We start from the raw sequence: 22,290 nt of genomic DNA, 5'->3' as shown, positions 1-22,290 counted from the left end.
GTTACTTCCATGTTACATATTTCCCCCATTTTACATTCTCATGATACGTAAAGTAATTAAAATTCCTGAAATGTATATAATTTTTACACGAATTACAAAATGTGGATAATACCTAACATTCTCTCTCTCTCTCTCTCTCTCTCTCTCTCTCTCTCTCTCTCTCTCTCTCTCTCTCTCTCTCTCTCTCTCTCTCTCTCTCTCTCTCTCTCTCTCTCTCTCTCTCTCTCTCTCTCTCTCTCTCTCTGCAAACTATATATTCTCGCCATCCTCCTTTAAGTAACTGAGAAGAAAGGTGAAAGGTGAAAGGTGAGAGAGAGAGAGAGAGAGAGAGAGAGAGAGAGAGAGAGAGAGAGAGAGAGAGAGAAAGAAAGAAAGAAAGAAAGAAAGAAAGAAAGAAAGAGAGAGAGAGAGAGAGAGAGAGAGAGAGAGAGAGAGAGAGAGAGAGAGAGAGAGAGAGAGAAAGGCAATGCAAGGAGTAAAGAATTAAAGGGATCAAGGAAAATAAGAGAAGTGGAGAAACGAGACGAAGATAAATTGCCAGAGAGAGAGAGAGAGAGAGAGAGAGAGAGACGAGGAAGGCAGGGCGAGGTAATCAAGGTGATGTGTGAACTAAACTTGTGGTCCGCTCTTGTTATTCCAATTAACTTTGACCTCCTGGAGACGCCTCATGCATATCCAGGAGTGTGTGTGTGTGTGTGTGTGTGTGTGTGTGTGTGTGTGTGTGTGTGTGTGTGTGTGTGTGTGTGTGTGTGTGTGTGTGTGTGTGTGTGTGTGTGTCTGTGAGTGCTCTTTCTGAAAGCTGGAATGTTTTAATGTATTTTCATTATATTTGTTTTTACTACTACTACTACTACTACTACTACTACTACTACTACTACTACTACTACTACTACTACTACTATCACTACTACTCTGACTGCTACCACTATTTTCACTCCCTTTCATTGTTATTAACAGTAGTAGTAGTAGTAGTAGTAGTAGTAGTAGTAGTAGTAGTAGTAGTAGTAGTAGTAGTATTTGTAGCTATTTTAGTACGAGTAGAAATAGTAGCAGTACATAAACCTGACCTTACCTCTCCCTGTGCCTGTTCTTTCCGGGAGACATTGAAGCTTGAACGTTCGTGCGGGAAATACACCTTGCGGGGAACATAGAATACCCACAATGTACCTTTTGCGTCTATTAATCTGTTTCCCTGTTAGCTTTAGGGCACACCCTTCTCACTTAACCGCGAGGAACCCTCTTATTCGAGCGTGAGTATCTCACGGCTTGGCTCCGCGGCGTCCTTTTAAACACCCTTGTGCTTCTTTTTCCTCCAGTCAGTAATTATCCGCCGTCTTAAACATTTCCCTGCGGCGCCTCAAGGTCACGGAAGCAAGGGAAGGGGGAAAAATAGGAAGCAACGTCGTAAAGCTCACTAAGGACTACAGTCAGAGTTCATAAAGATGCCGCCGTGACCCTTAGTGACTGTATTTGGTTTGGGGGTATATTGAGTTTTTTGCTCATTCACTTGACTTAAGGAGGGTTGGTCGTGCAGGGAGGTTACTTAATGCTGCGTGAGGTTAAGTAAGATGGCCTCGCTCCATGCTATTTGAAAACGTTTGCTTTCTTAGTGTGTGTGTGTGTGTGTGTGTGTGTGTGTGTGTGTGTGTGTGTGTGTGTGTGTGTGTGTGTTTCCATTTTCTTTACTCAAAAGTTTAAGGATTTTGAAGATTGTTATGTGCTTTGATTTTTGTTTATTCTTTTATTTGTATGTGTGTGTTTGTGTGTGTGTGTGTGTGTTTCACTGTTTGATCTGCTGCAGTCTCTGACGAGACAGCCAGACGTTACTCTATGGAACGAGCTCAGAGCTCATTATTTCCGAGCTTCGGATAGGCCTGAGACCAGGCACACACCACACACCGGGACAACAAGGTCACAACTCCTCGATTTACATCCCGTACCTACTCACTGCTAGGTGAACGGGGGTACACGTGAAAGGAGACACATCCAAATATCTCCACCCGGCCGGGGAATCGAACCCCGGTCCTCTGGCTTGTGAAGCCAGCGCTCTAACCACTGAGCTACCGGGCGCGCGCGCGTATGTGTGTGTGTATGTGTGTGTATGTTTGAAGTTAGTTATTTTTCCTATTACTTTTACCTTAGTTTTGTTCAATTAATATTCGGTTCAGCAGTCTCTCTCTCTCTCTCTCTCTCTCTCTCTCTCTCTCTCTCTCTCTCTCTCTCTCTCTCTCTCTCTCTCGGCTCAGTATTACTTTTACGATATTTTACGTTACTCCTTCTTTCATCGATAATATTTTTTTTCACCAGAGAGTTAAGACTTTACCTTTATTTTTTTCCTGGGCTTTTTTCTGAACCTATCGAGTATTTTAAAGCTGAATATTCGCCATCATATTTTTACATTACTCATTTTTCATGGCTTGTATTTATGAGTTCAATCTATTTTTCTCTTGTTTTTTTTTTTTTTGGTGTGTGTGTTTTGATGTTTTCAGAAAAGATGCTAGGAAAATATCATCTCAGCTTTTTCATTTGTGTAATATAATTTTTCCCCATTTTCATGTAACTATAGCTTTGAAGATTGGAAATTAATATTTTTCTCTTCCTTATTTTTCCTCACTTTTTATCGCGTATTCTAAAGCGGAAGGTCTATTTTAGTAATACGAATTTTGCTTTCATCTAGAACCAGTATTACTTTGCTTTCTGGCGAGACTATAAACATTTCAGTATTTTCTCTCTATATGCTATGTGTTTTTCCTTTTCTTTTTGGGACTAACTTAAAAATGAATGTTGATTTTAGCATTCCGAAAAGTAAAAGAGAAACGTTGCCTATATTATTTTTTTCCCATCAATAACTGGTATTTTTATGTACATTTATTTTCGTTTGAGACTTTATGGTTTTGTATTTGTTTTCTCTCTCTCTTTATGAATATTTGTCATGTGCTTTTTGAAGAGGAGTGTTGGTTGTGATTATTTAGCAATCTAACCTGAACTAACCTAACCTAACCTAACTTACAATGCATTCCTTTTTTGTTAACCTAACCTAACATAACATAAAATAATCTGAGCCTACAACACAAGCCTTTTTCCATTGACATATTATTTCTTTACATATCTTTTAAACATGAGGGTTGAAGTGTTAGTTATGATAATTAAGCACTCTAACCTGAACTCACCTTAACTGACCTAACATAACATAACAAGAGCCTGCAATACATTACTTTATTCCATTCACACATTATTTCTTTAAGTATTTCTTTAAGTATGAGGGTTGGAGTGTTAGTTATGGTAATTAAACCTTCTAACCTGAACTAACTTAACTTAACCCAACCTAACCTAACCTACCCCCAAAACTACAATGCATATATCTTTCCATTGATATTTGACTTCATTATGTATTTCTTTTTAAACATGAGGGTTGAAGCTCTTTTATATTTTATTTTCTCTCTTTTTCCTATTCGTGTGGTATTTTAGAATTGTTCACCATGATATTTCAGAATGCTCCCCCACGTCTTTCAAATATTTCTCCGGTGTCTGCCATTTTAGTAAATCAACTGTGATTATATACTTCCTTTTTGTTGTTCTGCGTCCATTCCTCTTCTTTATTTCCCTTTCCTCATAACACGCATCAGTTGTCAATTCCTTTTCACCATTTCACCTTTCTCTCTTATTTCCTCCTACATGTTCTCTTTGCGTTTGTTTTGTTGTGCTTGTAAATTGCTTGTTTTCGTGCATCCTTCCTTCCTTTCTTCATTCCTTCCTATCTTCATTCATTCCTTCCTTTCTTTGTTCCTTTTGCTTCTATGTTTTTCATATGTATTTGTTGTTATTTTCTATATGTTCTTATTTGTTTTCTTTTCTCTATCGTCATTTTTTTTTCTTTCAATAATTTTTAAGTTTCTTTTATTTGTCCTCGTCACTCTATTTCTCTCTTCCTCTTCCTCCTCCTCCTCCTCCTCCTCCTCCTCCTCCTCCTTCTACCTAGTAAGAAATAAAGAAATAAAACTCCATTATTTTTCACTTTCCCCTCTTCTCTTCTTTGCTTATCCTTCCCCAACTCTTGTCTTTTTCTTTCTTCCATTCTATCTTCATTTGTCCTGAACTCTCTCTCTCTCTCTCTCTCTCTCTCTCTCTCTCTCTCTCTCTCTCTCTCTCTCTCTCTCTCTCTCGCTCCCTTTTTTTTTATCTTTTATCAGTATTATTTGTCATTCCTTTCATTCGTCCTCCTCCTCCTCCTCCTCCTTCCTTCCTTCCGTTTTTTCTACTTTGATTCCATTCGTATAAATCTGCGTTTTATTTATTTTCTTTATTCCGATTCTTTCTTACCATTTCTCTTTTCCTTTTACCTCCTCCCTCTAATCTTCCTTTTTTTTTTTCTTCCTTTTTTTTCTCCTTTCGTCTTCCTTTCAACTTATTTTTTCCTCTCTTAGTCTCTCTTTCTCTTCTTCATCTCTCTCTCTCTTCTCTCTCTCTTCTCTCTCTCTCTCTCTCTCTCTCTCTCTCTCTCTCTCTCTCTCTCTCTCTCTCTCTCTCTCTCTCTCTCTCTCTCTCTCTCTCTCTCTCTCTCTCTCTCTCTCTCTCTCTCTCTCTCTCTCTCTCTCTCTCTCTCTCTCTCTCTCTCTCTCTCTCATAACCAGCGACGCCACATATGTTCCTACATAAGACATCATTATAACACACACACACACACACACACACACACACACACACACACACACACACGCACACACACACACGCACACACTGCTACTCTTCATATTGAATCCCTTATAACTGATTATGGGAGGTTTGGATATGAGAGGAGGAGGAGGAGGAGGAGGAGGAGGAGGAGGAGGAGGAGGAGGAGGAGGAGGAGGAGGAGGAGAAGGAGGAGGAGGAGGAGGAGGAGGAGGAAGTGTGTAGTTTCATCCTTCTCGTCACCTTCTTTCAGTCCTCATTCATCCCTCTCATGGTCCAAATCACCTCTTCTTCTTTCTCTCCTCTTCCTCCTCCTCCTCTTCCTCCTCTCCTCCTCCTCCTCCTCCTCCTCCTCCTCCTCCTCCTCCTCCTCCTCCTCCTCCTCCTCCTCCTCCTCCTCCTCCACCTCCTCCTCCTCTTCTTCTTCTTCCTCCTCTTCCTCGTTCTCCTCCTCCTTGTCCTCCTCCTCCTCCTCTTCATCCTCTTTCTGCACGCCAATCATAAGCCGAACAGAGAGAGAGAGAGAGAGAGAGAGAGAGAGAGAGAGAGAGAGAGAGAGAGAGAGAGAGAGAGAGAGAGAGAGAGAGAGAGAGAGAGAGAGAGAGAGAGAGAGAGAGATATTAGAAAGAGTAGCAAGCTCAGAGTACGCATTAATATTTCTGAAAGAGCTGTAATAAAAAGTGAAGTATTAGTGAACGCTGCTGAAAGAACTCCTGGCTTTGGTGGTGGCGGTAGTGGTGGTGGTGGTAGCTGTGATAGGTGACGCATCGCACTATATTCGCCTCCATACCCCGGACATGAAAGGGCGTGATGGGTAATTAACTCCCCCTCTTGCGACGCTTAAAAAAATCTAACAGTGTCCTATAGCGGTGAGGTGGACGGGCAGGTGGGTTGCGGGGAGTAAAGTGGTGGAGTGGCGGAGTGGCAGAGTGACTAGGTGGGCGAGTGGGTGAGTGGGTGAGTGGCGCCGTCCGTGGCCAGAAATCGTCGTGTTATTGATCTCACAAAACTGCTGATTCTTTGCTTCCTTCTTGTGCCATGCGTGGGCTGAGTGTCTCCCACCAGGCACGCCGAAGGAGGAGGAGGAGGAGGAGGAAGAGGAATAGCGGCCCTTCTCCATCTCCTACATGGCAGTTATTACTCGCAGCATTTTCCTATTTTCCCGGACCGCCGAGGAATAACGAAAACATGCCAGTATCCACCACTCGCGAATATCCAAACTTTGCCGGCCATCCATCTCAGGAGGAGGCGAGGTGAGGCAGGAAATACGGCAGCGTGGAGGCGAGCCGGGCGGTGAGCACCAGTGGCAGTCACCCCTCTTCCCCCCAAGGCCGCCGCCCGCCGCCCGCCGCCCACGTCACGGCTCGCTGCATTGAGATTGGCTCCCACGGTCTTTGCTGATTTTTTATTGGTCGTCTCGGCGAGCCCTCCAATGCGTCCCATACCTGCCTTACACTGCAGCCTTTGAGAATAACGCCACAGTCAGAATTGCAAAGTTTTTATTGAAAGTCCGCCTCGCTCCTTCCAATAAAAGTGCGGGGTATGAAAACTATTTCAAGATAAAGAAAAAAGAAAACGTTCCAGTGAAAAATATTATAGTTTCTCCTATTTTTTACTCTTTTCTTCTTTTTTTCTTTACTGTGATGAAGAGCCTTAACTTGCTTCCTCGAAAACCTGTTAAGAAGCGAGTCAAGAAGTTATGCAAGTGCCGGAATAAATAGCGTGATAGTGTGAAGGTAAGATGGAGTCTAGACAGCGCTTATGTCGTGATCCGCGGGACACTGCACCCAAGGGAACCATTTCCTTGCCCCATGACGTGTAATGATTCGACTTACACACCTTTTTTCACTCAACTTCTGCACCTCGAGTCGTAGAGGCTGATGATGATGGCGATGGCGATAATAATCATTACTTTTAACAAGAGCACATTCATGAAAGCACTGCCTCCGCCTCGCCACACGCCACTGGGACTCCTGAAGAACTGCACCACGCGAATAATGATTTCCACTTTTTCATTCAAGTCACGTTTTTCCCTTCAAATAATTTCAGACTCGTTGTTTTCCTTCAGACTGGATTTATATAAGTTTTCTATTTTTTCAATGACATTTTATTTTTCTATTCTTTGTCTCTTTAGAATCCAGATTTTCTCTTCTTAAATCATTAAAGTGGAATTTTATTTTCAATATTTGCATTTTTTTTCCACGTCTCTTTTAAACTAATTCAACTCCTCTCTAAAGAAGTATCTTCAGACTTTAGATTAATATTGACTTTTTTTTCGGTTTCTGTCCGTAAAACCATTTCCTAGTAAAACTAATCTTATGTAAACATTTTAATTTCTTGTCCAATTTCTTTCACACAAACTAATATTTTCATAGAGATCATTTTATTCCGCTTCCTCAAAACGATTTCTTTTATCGTTTTCTACACCAAAATATTTTCACATTTTCCCAAACTAGCATTTTCATTGAAACATTTATTTCTTTTTTTTCCAGAACTAAGAATTCCATATTCATACAAATATTTTCTAACTTTTATCAATTTTCTCTTCACATTTCTCTTTTTAAACCAAATGTCCTTGTTTTCACGTGTCTGTTTTAATCTCCATGTATTTTCCCATTTTTTTCACATTCCCACTTTTATCTATTGCCCTCTTTCTTCACGTTGCTGAACTCATCTCTATCTAATTCACACATATTCCCACTTTTCACGTTCATAAAGTCACATCCACATAGTTACCAATTCACACCTGTACTCCACACAACCAATCCCTTCAACCACGAAACAAACACCACACACCCAAACTAATGATCACTCCACAAACAACTTTCTGTACTCACACAAACTTTTTTCCAACCCCACACAAGTTTTTCCTCTCAAACCAATACTTCTAAACACTTTTTCCCCCTTCAATGAAATGGCAATGTACCCATCTGGAAAAAAGAAAGAGGGGAGGCGGCGCGGAGATGTACCTTAGGGCCGAGCAAGGCGGGGCGTGAGTAGACAGAGCAGGGAGGGGAAACAAGAGGGCGGGGCTGTGTGGGGGAGAGTCTTGAGGGGAGGGTTGGGGAGATACTTTGTGTGGGGGGAGGGAAGGAGCAGCGCGGCCTCAATCCAGGTCAAGGATGGTGATTAACATGATGTGATTAAAGGGGAAGACTTACAAGGCGAGCTTTTGTGAGGGGAACTGGAGAAAGAGGAAGGAGTAGGAGGAGAAGATAGAAGAAGGAGGAGAAGGAAGATAAGGAGGAAAGAGAGAGAAGTAGAGGACGATGAGGATGAAGTGCAGGAGGAGGCAGAGGAAGAAAAAGGAATAATGGACGGAAGATGATAAGTAGGAGAGAGGGGAGTGAAACAACGAGGGAAGGATGATGAGGGAATTATATTGAAATGAGGATATGAAGGAAAGTAAATAAGTAAAAGACGAAGACACACACACACACACACACACACACACACACACACACACACACACACACACAAGTAAGGATGTGAAAGAAGAAAAGGGAAATGAGTAGGAAACAAAGGATAAGAAAGGGGAGAGATATAAATGTATACGAGAAGGATGATGGTGATGATAATAGTAATAATAATAATAATAATAATAATAATAATAATAATAATAATAATAATAATAATAATAATAATAATAATAATAATAATAATAATAATAATGATAATAATAATAATAAGAAGAAGAAGAAGAAGAAAAGAACAAGAACAAGAAGAACAATAATAATAATAATAAGAAGAAGAAGAAGAAAAGAAAAAGAACAAGAACAAGAACAATAATAATAATAAATAATAATAATAAAAAGAAGAAGAATAAAAAGAAAAAGAACAAGAACAAGAGCAAGAAGATCAAGAAGTAGAAGAAGAAGAAGAAAAAAAAGAAAAGAAAAAGAAAGAAGAAGAAAAATAGGACAAACAGAAAGGATAAGAGAAAGAATACCAACACAACCCTGAATAAAAAGGAAGGTGAGCTGAACAAGGGGAAAATAAATGCAACTCAGGAGAGATAAGACGAAGCGAGAAGAGAAGAATACACAACAAACGCAACACAAACACAAACTCGATTGCAAAGATATGAAACTCAAAGAAATGAAAACTCAGACCAAACACAAAGAAACTGCATTAAAACCACGAATATTGCAACACACAAACTTGCTGAGAGAGAGAGAGAGAGAGAGAGAGAGAGAGAGAGTGAAACGATGGGATGTGGGCAAGTCTGTTAATAGTCTCCAGCGGTGACTATTGAACAGTGACAGGTGGAGCGGGACGGACGGGAAGAGAATGAAGGAATAGAAATAAGATGGGAAGGGATGCTGGAATAGGAGTGATGGAGTAACAGTGATGGAAAAGACGATGATGGGTGAGAAATGATGATGGGCAATAATGGGGAATAATTGATAGGCTGAGAAAGGTGAAAAAGAAGTGATGGGATGGGAATGATAATGGTGATGGTAATAGAAATAGAAGAATCTTAACTTCAAATAAATGTATAAAAAAGAAATAAACACTAATTATATAAAAAAAAAAAAAATATATATATATATATATATATATATATATATATAGAGAGAGAGAGAGAGAGAGAGAGAGAGAGAGAGAGAGAGAGAGAGATTAAATAAATAGTCTGCTTACAAAAACACAGAAAAGTAAAAATGTTAAAATATCATATGAAAAAATAAGAAAATAAAGAAATATATGAATGACCTTTTTTAATTTGGGTCTGAAAGGAGTTCTTGGAAAGTGTTTAATTATGAGAGATATGAAAAAGGATAAAAGGGAATATTGTAACCCTGAAAGATAAAAAGAAAGAAAGATAAGGGGAAGATTGCAAGTTAATGAGAGGATCAAGAGTCGCACTAGAAAGATGATCATTGTTAGATTGTGGGAAAAAAGAAAACGAAATGTTGCTGATTTAAGAATAATGTAAAAGATGTAACGTTGATACTTTCGTTTGTCTGTGTATTTTGAAAACATGAGAAGATTATAAACAATGGTAATAATAACGAAAAACACCATTTTGCTGAAACACTAAGAACCATAAAAATGACATTTTCTGTAGAAAAGAAGTGATAACAAATTTGAGAAATGCAGAATGAAAAGAATTTGTAATACCAACCGGAAAAAAGGTAAATGGTTTTATATTCCCAAAAGTTGATAGGAAACAAGGAAATATATATTACATTTAAAAGAATAGAAAAATAAATTGCGTCACATCAGCAAAAAAAAAACAATATAAAATATATAACAATTTGAAATAGCACTTCTCAGAATCATAAATAAAAACTAAATTAAAAGCTTTGAATTAAAGAAATTATGAAAAAGTAATACAGTTTGAAATAAAACTAATAATAGTTTTACTCTTCGTGCCTACATTGGGAAAAATTCGTTATGAATAATTCCAAAATGCTTGCTTTCCTACGTGTGTCAAAAAAGGGTTTCTCAACACCCTCCTCCTCCTCCTCCTCCTCCTCCTCCTCCTCCTCCTCCTCCTCCTCCTCCTCCTCCTCCTCCTCCTCCTCCTCCTCTTCCATCACCATCACCATCACCACCACCACCACAACCACCACCACCACCACCATACTGCACATTACTCAGGAGATAACCCTTCACATCACAACACAATATATGATACAATTAAAGTTTCTCTACCTGAAGCGCCCCAGACCAGGAATCAGTGCGTGGACTCGGGAGGCCTCGCACGTGACTGGAGCCACACGTGAGTTAGGAAAATCAGCTAGTCATGTACAAGAAGCAAGCGGCTGTCCTGGTAATAAGATCGATAGTTAATACAGCGCCTGTGACGGGGCTCGGGATATTTTGCAAGGGAAAGAGAGCGTAGGAATAAGTAAAGTAGGAAACGTGTCGCATTCATTATATTTGTTTTAGCTTTACATAATATTTTTCAACATTTGTAGTACCTAGTCTAATGTGTTAAGAATTAAAATTGCGAAGACAAATGCTAAAAATGTTAATGGAAATTCATATACATTTTTGCAAGGTTTGCGAGAAAAATGGGTCACAGAAAAGAAATGAGGAAATGAGAGAGAGAGAGAGAGAGAGAGAGAGAGAGAGAGAGAGAGAGAGAGAGAGAGAGAGAGCAGATTTAATCATGATGTTCAGCGCAGTGTAAGGGCGAGAACAAGTGGAAAGGAAAGGATCTGTTGACAGGAGGTGATGCAAAACCAAAGGATATGAATATGTAATAAGAGAGACCAGACGATTTAATGACAGGAGGAAATTCAGCTTCCCCAAACAGAAACCTTCATTCTCAAACTCGTAATGGTGAATCTGGGAAGAGGAGACTTAGGAACGCAGGAGTGGTGAGTACAGGACTAAATGTCTAAATGATTCTTGTAGTGAAGTGGAGAACGAAGGACGAAGGACAATTTAGTGGTAAAAAATTGCTGGGTAGAAATACAAATAGATATATGTGGAACTTAAACTCTACTACCTCCATTCCTCCCCTACACCCAGAAAGAGGAAAGATAAATAGATAACCGTAATGAAATACACATAGGAAAATATGCCTTAACGAAAAAGTAGAAATGTGTGCATAAGAAAATAAATATAATAACAAATAAGCTAAAACGAAAATGAATGAATGTAATGAAATGTAATGAAATAGTTGTAGAAAATAAAACATTACAAAAAAATATCTATGCAAAAAAAATCACCACAAGTAAACTAAAAAAAAAAGAAAAAGAAAAATTGACATGATAAATCCATGACTCAAAGATGACTTACTACAAAATATACATAGATGAAATACGTAATATGCATAACACATTAAGAAATACATATATGATGCAAAGATTAGACGCATGAATACAATAAATAGATTAAATAACATGTGTGGGTTAAAGGATGTGCTTGGTGTGTGTGTGTGTGTGTGTGTGTGTGTGTGTGTGTGTGTGTGTGTGTGTGTGTGTGTGTGTGTGTGCGTGTGCTTGACTATTTATTTCGTGTGGAGTCAGTATTTGCATGCGTTTGTAGTCTGCATGCGTAACCATTTAAGAGAAAGCAATTTGGTGACAGAGAGAGAGAGAGAGAGAGAGAGAGAGAGAGAGAGAGAGAGAGAGAGAGAGAGAGAGAGAGAGAGAGAGAGACAGAGAGTATTAAGGGCGATGTATTTATCGAACAACCCTCTCCTCTTCCTTGTTTTCCCTCCTGTTCCTCTTCCTGCTCCTCCTTTTCCTCCTCTTCACCACCACCACCACCACCACCACCACCACCACCACCACCACCACCACCACCACCACCACCACCACCACCACCACCACCATCATCATCACCATTCTGGCTACATCCTTCATGCTGAATGAGAAGGAGAAAGGGAATCGACACACATTCCAGAAAGGATTTGAGCAGCCAAAGGGTAGATGAACTCCAAGAGAGATGATGGGAAGAACCACTCAGCCAGCCACCCACCCAGCCAGCCAACCACTCTGCCACTCAGCCACTCTGCAGCCACCGCCAGCCAGCCTTTCATCCGCAACTCTTCGTCTCATTTCCCTTTGCTTTCCGCCCTCTCCATTATCGCTCAGTCGTGGTGTCAAAGCTTCCATGTCTATCTTCAAGTTGCATTTTGGATAAGTTTTTTTTTTTCTGGTGTGTGTGTGTGTGTGTGTGTGTGTGTGTGTGTGTGTGTGTGTGTGTGTGTGTGTGTGTTTCGTGGGTTAGAATCAGTATTTGTTGTGTTTTTTCGTTGTTTTCTTGAATTACCTTTCGTTTGTAGTTTTGTTTCGTCTCTCTCTCTCTCTCTCTCTCTCTCTCTCTCTCTCTCTCTCTCTCTCTCTCTCTCTCTCTCTCTCTCTCTCTCTCTCTCTCTCTCTCTCTCTCTCTCTCTCTCTCTCTCTCTCTCTCTCTCTCTCTCTCTCTCTCTCTCTCATGAACGTGTCACTATAGCACCTTGTATTACCTGGTTCCCTTCCCACCCCCCCTCCTGTCCATGTCACGCGTTTCTCGGAAGTTGGACATGACGTTCCTCACAGCCTCATAATGTCCTGGTGGCAGCGTGTCCGAGCTCCATTGTTGCATCTCGTCCTCACTCAGTCCCGCCTGTGCCTCTGATGTTCCCTGAGGACAAGTTTTGGTGACAGTATAATGTGGTGGTTGTTCAGAGATTGTTTCGTGAGGGCTGTTTACTGTGTTTGGTGTGTTTCGTCTGTTTTCTAGTATTTTAATGAGGATTTTATTGTTTGTTTTTGTTGCGTAAGAAAAGTATTGGTTTAAGGGTAATAAGAAATGTAAGAGATGTTTGTTAACCACTTCAATACTGAGATGCATTTTTTTATCTTGATTTTGTGGCATGATTAGACGTTTTTTTTCTTTTTTGCATTTGGAAGGTTCTATGGAGGTCAGAAGATTAATGGAAGGAGTCTTTACTATTCTAATCCCAATATATGCTTCTAAAGCTGTATAAAATCGCCAAATTGTACCCAGAATGAATATGAAAACTCGTCCTGGTACTGAGGAGATTAAAAGTGATGGTCTGTAATGGAAGGTTTAAAAGAGTCAGATTTTTGGAGAGTAAGTGGTATCTTGAAATTTCCTCTTGAAAGAGATGAAGTCATGGGAAGAAGGAAGTTCAGAAGGAAGCAGGAAATCTCAGGTTTTATTTGTTCGTTTATTAGCCAATTCGTTCTATTTTCCTTGGCTTCTCCACACCATTTATTATTTTTCCTTATGCTTCTTTAGGGGTAAGGAAGAAAAACGGAGGCATATCAGGAATTTCATGATTTAATTGTTTTGTTTATTAATCTATTTATTTATTCTCCTTTTTTTTCTGGTTCTCAACAACATTACTTTTCTTATTCTCTCCATCGTTTTTACTTCTTATAACATTTTCCTTCTTCTTTCGCTTATATTACAGTCTTTTCTCTATTTTATTTACATTTTCCTCTGTGCTTCAGGTCTCAATGTGTTATTTCAGGCATTGCATCTTGTCTTGATATTCACCCCTGGGATTACTCCGTCTCAGCCCTGGTAAATGTAACCTCAGTCTGGTGTGGATCACATATATGTATTTCTCAACCAAGTCTTATGCAGTCACACATTGCAGCAAGATTCCTCGTATCAATACATAAATACATGAAATTTGTCTCAACTGCATCGTCAGCTTAACTTTCCTTCCTTTCTCCTCCTCCTCCTCCTCCTCCTCCTCCTCCTCCTCCTCCTCCTCCTCCTCCCTTCTCCTCCTCCTACTCATCCTTTTTCTCTGTACTGTATCTCCTCTGACAACCTCACAGACATATTGTGTTATGTACCTTACCTAAGTCTGGTATCAAAAACATACATAAGAATCTGATTACACACAGGCACACACACACACACACACACACACACACACACACACACACACACACACACACACACACGTAATAGCATCGTATACATGTTATTTTGTATGTCTGTCTCTGCCCACAGCACCTGACGCAGCGCCATTCACGGGTCTTCTCTGTTCATGGCGTTAGTTTTGTATATACGTAGTTGCTTTATGAGTTCATCCTCCATACATTTATTCTATCTCTATTTGAATTTTTCTAGAAGCTGTACATAGTTTCATGTATTCTGTTATTTTACGATATATTTCCTTCTTTCATTCGGTATCTTGCTGCTTTCCTTTCCGCAATTATGTAATCTCACCAAAGTTGGCATTCTATTCCCGTTTTTTTACCATTTTTTTCAGTATCGCTCTTAGATAAAACAAATATACCTTCATTTATTTCATTTTTCCTTCTAGCATCCCCCATTTTAAAGTCACTGTTGATTTAGACTAGTGCTTCTCATACATAGAAAAATAACAGCTTTATATATCACTCCTTTACACCAGTATCCTTCTAATTTTCTCCAGTTTGTACTCGTATACATTTCTCTAGCAGCAACTGTAAAAAGATCAATGAATTCTGACTCTGCAACTCGTGTGCCACTAGAACATATATCGCCATCTTTCCTTCCGTATCTTGCTCCATAAACTACCAGCGGGCAAATCTCCGTGACCGCCTCGTACGATCCCATATTATTCATTGCACTGCGTCCTCTGTAATCTCACCAGAAAGCTCGCCAAGTGCCTCCCTGTATGTCACGTGGTGTGCCCGCCCGCCGTGTGCTTTTCCCATCAGCCTTGCTTAACACATTGCATAGATTCATTTCTTATGTAAGGCTGTGTTTTTTGTTGGTCTCTCTCTCTCTCTCTCTCTCTCTCTCTCTCTCTCTCTCTCTCTCTCTCTCTCTCTCTCTCTCTCTCTCTCTCTCTCTCTCTCTCGTTCTCGCTTTCGTTCTCGTTCTGTGTCTCTCCCTCCCGTTCCCTTGCACAATTTTCCTCCATCCTTTGACACCGGCGTACATTTCCATGTCACTGCAGTACATCGTCTTTATTCAATTGGATTTGTTTTCTCTGAGTTCAGTTTCTCGTTTCGTTCTGGTACGTTGTCATTTTATTTTCTGCCCTGAGCTTCAATTTTTTTTGTTTTTTTTGATTTTTTAATGTGTATATTTTCATTCTATTGTTTATTTTTTTTTATTCGTCTGTCTGTCTGTCTGTCTGTATTTAACACATTTCATAAACTTGTTAATTTTCCCTGAGTTCATTTTTTTTTCAGTACTTTCTATTTTCATTTTCTTTATTTTTTCTATTTTTAGCTTTTATTGTTAATCGGTTTTGCATAAGGACTTTACCACATGTTTAATTAATTCTCTGTGTGTGTGTGTGTGTGTGTGTGTGTGTGTGTGTGTGTGTGTGTGTGTGTGTGTGTGTGTGTGTGTACTTTGATATACATGACTTCACTTTTATCTAGTCCATCGTCAATTCCATTCCATTTTATCACATTTCTATTTTCTAGTACTTTTTTTTTTCGCTTGATTTGAATGCGTTTTAATCTGATTTCAATATACATACACACTCGCACTCCTTTCATCTCTCTCTCTCTCTCTCTCTCTCTCTCTCTCTCTCTCTCTCTCTCTCTCTCTCTCTCTCTCTCTCTCTCTCTCTCTCTCTCTCTCTCTCTCTCTCTCTCTCTCTCTCTCTCTCTCTCTCTCTCTCTCTCTCTCTGTGTGTGTGTGTGTGTGTGTGTGTGTGTGTGTGTGTGTGTGTGTGTGTGTGTGTGTGTGTGTGTGTGTGTGTGTACTTTCATAGTCGTAAATTTTCGTTCACCTCCCACTCAATTCAGAACACACCCTTCTCTATCACGCCCTTCAATCCCTGCCTCATATTCACGGTCTTTCAATTCCTCAACTTTATTTTATTCCCTTCCACCAACACATTTTCACACCTCATTCAATTTCTACCTGCCCCTCCCCACTCAAGCCTTCCTCCTACCCTCTCCACCTCCCCCTTCAACGTTCCCTCTTTTACGTTTTTAAGGGGATCTCTTTTTTTTTTTTTTTTTTTTTTTGTCCTCTATTCCCAAGCTCCATCACGCTGACGGCCTTCGTGTTCACTCCATTTCTCTTCCCAGAATTCTCAAATTATTCACTCCATCTACCTCTTTATTCCGGGTTCGTTACCATTGCTTTGCTTTTATTCGTGGTACTTCCTCCCTCCTTCATCTCGCCTGCCTTTGAAATATATGGACCTTCTTTTTCTTTTTTTTTTTTTTTTTTTTTTTGTCCTTATACTGGTTTTCGTGCTATATTACTGCTAACCTTGCTGCTCCTGCTACTGTTGTTGTTGTTGTTGCTGTTGTTGTTGTTGTTGTTGTTGTTGTTGTTTTGTTGATGCTGTTGCTACTGCTGCTGCTGCTGATACTGATATTATTGTTACCTTTACTGTTACTATTAAGTTATCACCACTTTTACTTTTATCACTACCTCCATCCCCGCCAGACTACTAATACAGCAACAACAACAACCTTAGCAACAACAACAACAACAACAACAACAACAACAACAACAACAACTACAACTACTACTACTACTACTACTACTACTACTACTACTACTACTACTACTACTACACCTACTACTGCTACTACTACTACAACAACCTTTCCATTGCAGAGGTGGGCGCGGCGGGGTCGAAGGCGCAGTATGGCGGCGTGGTGGAGTCAGGACAGACCGCAGCGGACGACACCAGAGCCTCCCTTAGCTCCCTGTGGTCGTACAGCACCGTCACTGAGGACAGGTAAGGTGGTGGTGGTGGTGTGAGAGAACATTGGCTTAGAAATATAATGGTGGATAGTCTCAATAATCAGAGGTAGTATTCGTAAATGCTTTTCTCTATCATAACAGCAATTTTGAAAAGCCGCAGACATGATTAGCCGTGCTGTCATGAGTGTTTTTCAGGTTAATAATGCAGAAAACCCGTTAGTCCGTCAATATAACTGTAAAAAGCCACCTGAACTTGTGGAGCTTTTTGAAAATAGTGTTGATGAGGTGAGAAGGTGTTTCAGAATGTGTTAGGAGGTAATCAGTGGTGAATCAGTAAGTCTGTGTTAAAGATTAAATGATTTGATAGGTTAGTTAAGTTGAGTGGATAGTGGTAGCCTTGTCTTTACTACAAAAACTGCCACATATATTACGGATACCTCTCTATAGTTCTCCATATTGTGTTCTTGTTTTTTTTGGAGGAATAATGTAATATATGAAATTTGTTTTGATTAAGATTTTATTTCTGGAGCATATAGTAATTTCTCAGTTTTCTTGAGTAAACATGTGTGTATTTATCATAATTGTTAAACCTCTCTACCTGTCTATCCACTTTTTTGGCTATTCTTGGTGTAACTGATCCTCATGTAACTGTCAATCTGTCTTTCTATTTACCTTTTGACTTGTATTTGCGTCTGAGTGAATGTATCTCTCTTTATTCAAACTGTCTTAATGTGTGTGTGTGTGTGTGTGTGTGTGTGTGTGTGTGTGTGTGTGTGTGTGTGTGTGTGTGTGTGTGTGTGTGTGTGTGTGTGTGTGTGTGTGTGCGTCTGTCCATGTGCGTGTGTCGGCGTTTATTAAGACTGTTGAAATAATTAATAGACCAAATAAATATGCTAATCAAGTTTCTTTTTTCCTTTCAGTCATTCTAGTTTGTTTATCGAGTTTAATTTCATGACATGTGTACTGTTTAAAATGCTATGTACTTAAATAACATCCTATGATCTCGGTAAGTAAAAAAAATCGAAAGCTAAATAATAAATAAATGAATAAATATTGTTTCTCATAAATATATGCATGTTTGTTTTCAGTACTTGCATTTCAAAATCATTGTGAAAATTGTTATGACGGTTTAAATATTTCTTTGAACGTTTATAACAGGGAAAAATAATGAGGGAGAGAGAGAGAGAGAGAGAGAGAGAGAGAGAGAGAGAAAGCAGCGGTAGTAGTAGTTTATTGAAAGGAAAAAACAAAAGAATAAAGTAAATACAATATAAACAAAACATGCAGAAAATACACACACACACACACACACACACACACACACACACACACACACACACACACACACACACACACACACACACACACACACACACACACTGAAGACAAGATTGACGCATAGGTGGGAATCGAGCTTCAGGTAAAATAGGAACAGTTTGCGGGAAAGACGAACGAAAGTAAAACAATTTGTGAGGAGCAGAGAGGCCGAAAGACAAACTCGGGCGGACGGAAACACGAAGGCAAGACAAAGGAAAAGATTAGAGACTTTAATGGCTTCAGAAATAGCTTGGTATTGAAGGTACAAGGACAATGTTTAGAATAGATACCACTTTACCTATCTTTTTTTTTTTTGCCTCCTTTTTTCTACAATTTTTTTTTTTTTAGTTAGTTCTCTTTTTCTTTTTCTTTTCTTCTTTTTTTTCTGTCTGCTATTTAGATTTATCCACTTTTATTCTTCTCTTTCAAGTTTTGCTTTCTTTTTTCGTCTGTTTTATATTTTTTTCCTTTCATCTTTCTTTTCATCTTTTACAGCTACTTTTTCTTTTTTTTTCTTTTTTTTTTTACTGTTTTCGCTTCACCTATTCTTTTGTCTCTGCTTTTCTCTTTCTTTCTCCCTTAATCTCTCTCTCTCTCTCTCTCTCTCTCTCTCTCTCTCTCTCTCTCTCTCTCTCTCTCTCTCTCTCTCTCTCTCTCTCTCTCTCTCTCTCTCTCTCTCTCTCTCTCTCTCTCTCTCTCTCTCTCTCTCTCTCTCTCTCTCTCTCTCTCTCTCTCTCTCTCTCTCTCTCTCTCTCTTTCTCAATCTCAATCTTCACATCTCTTTTCCTCTCTTTTTCTTCTTCTTATCTTGTGTGTGTGCGTGGTTGAGAGAGAGAGAGAGAGAGAGAGAGAGAGAGAGAGAGAGAGAGAGAATCCTGTGAGTTATTTCAGTTCATGCTTTCTCCTTTTTTTTCTTTCTTGCTAATTATGTAGTTTTAAAAGTTTTCTTGATTATTTATTTATTTATGCTTTCAAGTCCACAAGTTCAAAATATTTTCTTTCTTTCTTTCTCTCTTTGGACGTTTTCACAAAAGCCTCGAAATGGAAATGGCTCGTGTTATATTTTTCTTTTCCTTTCTTTCATTCTCTTTTCATTTATTTATTTTATTTATTTATTTTTTTTTTTTTACATTTTTGCGCACATTTGCTGACATAATTTTTGTTGTCGTTCGGAAATTCACTCCTTTCATGTTCTTTTTCCTTTCAGAAAGACAATGCCGCGCAGAAAACGGAAAGCTGCAAAGTAAGAATAGTTTTTTTTTTTTTTTTACTTATCTTACCATTTGCATTCTTCTGTTTTACTTTAGTTTTCCTTCATTTATTTAGTTTTCTTCTTTGTTTCTTTCGCTTCATTATAATTTAGCACATAAATGTTGTTCTGTAATGTGAATGTTTCATGTGTAGCTGCAGGGTATCCTTTTAACCAATTTAAAACATGCACTCCTAGCTATGTAACTCTCTCTCTCTCTCTCTCTCTCTCTCTCTCTCTCTCTCTCTCTCTCTCTCTCTCTCTCTCTCTCTCTCTCTCTCTCTCTCTCTCTCTCTCTCTCTCTCTCTCTCTCTCTCTCTCTCTCTCAGGCACCAAGGGATAAAGCGGGTTTATCTGTATGTATTCGTTCAAATAGATACGGCCATTTTTTTTTTTTTTTTATATAAGCACTGATTCACGCAGACCTGTTCACGTGACTCCTACTGCGCACCTCTCACTTCTCACCTCTCCCTCCTCACCTCCACCTCTCCTTAGGCTACGTTCTCATTGTAACGGATTGCTAAGGTTCAATATGTGTGTGTGTGTGTGTGTGTGTGTGTGTGTGTGTGTGTGTGTGTGTGTGTGTGTGTGTGTGTGTCTGTTTTGTTTTTCCTTTCTTCTTGTTTTGTGTTTCTTTCTCTCTACTTGTTGCTTTTATTTTCGTCTATTTTTTGTCTCATCTTTATTCTACTTTTTAGCTCTCACTTTTTTTTCATTTGGTCTTTTCTTTCCTTTGTCTTCTGTTGTGTTCTTTATTTTGTCTTTTCTTTCTATCTCCCTTTTTTTCCCTCATTCCTCTGCGTCTTCTTCCCCCTTTTTTTTACTGCCACTTCTTCTTTCTTGCAGTTCCTTCCACCTCCTTCTTCTTGCTCTTTCTTCCACCTCTTTCTTCCACCCAGTTATCCCTTACATCCACCGTCCACCTCTTTTTCTCTTGTTTTTTTTTTTTTTTCTTTTCTTTGCACTTTCTCCCTCTCCATTTTTTTTTCCTTCCTACTTTTGTCTTCCACTTAGTTCCCTCTTGTCTCTTTTACTTTCATTCTTACTTGTACATTTTCACTCCTAATTCCACTCCCCTTGTCAGTTGCTTCGTTATTTTATGTTTCTTCTTTATTTTTCGTCCTCGTCTTCGTCGTCTTCTTTTTCTTCACATTTTTTTTTTCCATCACTTCATCTCCTTTTGTTTACTTTCACTCTTCGTTTTCTTTTCTTATTTTTTTCCGTCGACGTTCATGATTCAGCTCTTCCTTCGTACGAACTCTCTCTCCCTCCCTCCCTCCTTCCCTCCTGTCCTCGTACCGCTTCTTAATTAACTCATTAACCTTTACCGCTAGAAATGCAGTTTTGCAGGTGATGATGAACCGTTCTCGGCATGGATTCTCCTATGACAGATATTAATGACAAGCCTGAGCACGGAAATGAAAGAGGAGGAGAAAAAGGAGGACGAAGAACAGAGGAGGAGGAGGAGGAGGAGGCAGGGAGGATAGGAGGATGAAAATAACAAAGACCAGTGTATTTATTGAACTTTATGAGATGGAGTAAAGAAGAGGAAAAGAACAAGGAGCAGGAGGATAAGGAGGAGGAGGAGGGAGACTTGATAGAAAGAAGGAAGAGGAAGTGGCACTGAAGGACAGGATGATCACGGTAAATGAAAACAAATCCTGTGAATGAAAATAACTAGGAAGAGAAATAGGAAGAGGAGGAAGATGCAGAGGACAAGAAAGTTAAAAGAGGAAGAAGCACTGAAAAGAAGAGACAAGGAAATTATAAGGATCTAGCAAAATTAGGGTACAATATAAGATACCTTACAAATTCTTAACACTTTTTTTTGCACCGTTTAACTATTATCTATTTTATTGCTTAACATATCACAACTATAGTTTCTGTACAACTTGAACTTAATATCGCTTGTCCACTTCAATTCCTTCAGTACTACGACGCGATTCCAATATTCATTCTGCTTACTATTTGGAGATTTTAAACAGCTTCAGAAACTTGCGTAGGGGATTAAAATAGTGTAGACTGTAGCCATTAATCTTCTAAACTCCATAGACCCTTCCTAATGTCAATAAAATGGTCTAATCGTACACAAATCTCAAGGTAAAAATGTGCCCCAGTATTGAGTTAACGTGAACAAGTATAGAACAGCATAGAACAGCACCCAGAAGGACATGACAACCTTGACAACCCTTCCTTCCTTTCCCTTCACTCAGCATACCTAACCCTAGCCTTACCTTGCCATAGAGCCCCTTCCCCTACCACCTCGGAGCAAAGACGAACAACACCACTACGAGCAATGTCCATACTCGCGATGCATAATTCAGACACACACACACACACACACACACACACACACACACACACACACACACACACACACACACACACACAGAGAGAGAGAGAGAGAGAGAGAGAGAGAGAGAGAGAGAGAGAGACAGACAGACAGACAGACAGACACGTGACATTTCCAATCAAGGTGAGAATCAAGGTGACACAAGGAGGCCTGAAGGAATGGACATATGAAGTATGAGTTGCGTGAGTGTTCCATTAAGTTGCATTAGATGTAACTGCAGTGTTTGCCAGCCATTAGTCACGGAGAAAGAAGAGGAGGAGGAGGAGGAGGAGGAGGAGGAAAAGCAAGAGGAAGAGGAAGAAGAAGAGAAGAGGAGAAAATGTAAAGAATTTATGAAGCCATTAGTGTAAAAGAAGATTTTGTACGGCCAGATAGAACTAGAGAGAGAGAGAGAGAGAGAGAGAGAGAGAGAGAGAGAGAGAGAGAGAGAGACAAATTCACCGCCAGGACAAACTAATCTTCAACACACACACACACACACACACACACACACACACACACACACACACACACACACACACACACACACACACACACACACACACACACACACACACACACACACACACACACACACACACACACACACACACACACACACACA

General features: G+C 39.5%; 1 protein-coding gene across 7 annotated transcripts in view; it reads left to right on the top strand.

Annotated features, from left to right (window-relative positions):
* LOC123498872 (titin homolog) overlaps window positions 1-22,290 on the top strand; it is a 321,603-nt gene that overhangs the window by 243,090 nt on the left and 56,223 nt on the right. For 6 of the 7 annotated variants that reach the window (XM_045246358.1, XM_045246360.1, XM_045246362.1 and 3 more), the window contains 2 exons: window positions 16,678-16,801; window positions 19,292-19,327. In XM_045246358.1, the coding sequence (XP_045102293.1) occupies window positions 16,678-16,801; window positions 19,292-19,327 (160 nt within the window). The remainder of the gene's footprint in view (window positions 1-16,677; window positions 16,802-19,291; window positions 19,328-22,290) is intronic. The other variant, XM_045246359.1, reaches the window with a different exon arrangement.

The sequence above is a fragment of the Portunus trituberculatus genome, chromosome 48, assembly GCF_017591435.1.
Source record: "Portunus trituberculatus isolate SZX2019 chromosome 48, ASM1759143v1, whole genome shotgun sequence".
NCBI lineage: Eukaryota > Metazoa > Arthropoda > Malacostraca > Decapoda > Portunidae > Portunus > Portunus trituberculatus.
The sequence above is the reverse complement of the archived record's forward strand: the minus strand, read 5'-3'. Positions and strand labels throughout refer to the sequence as shown.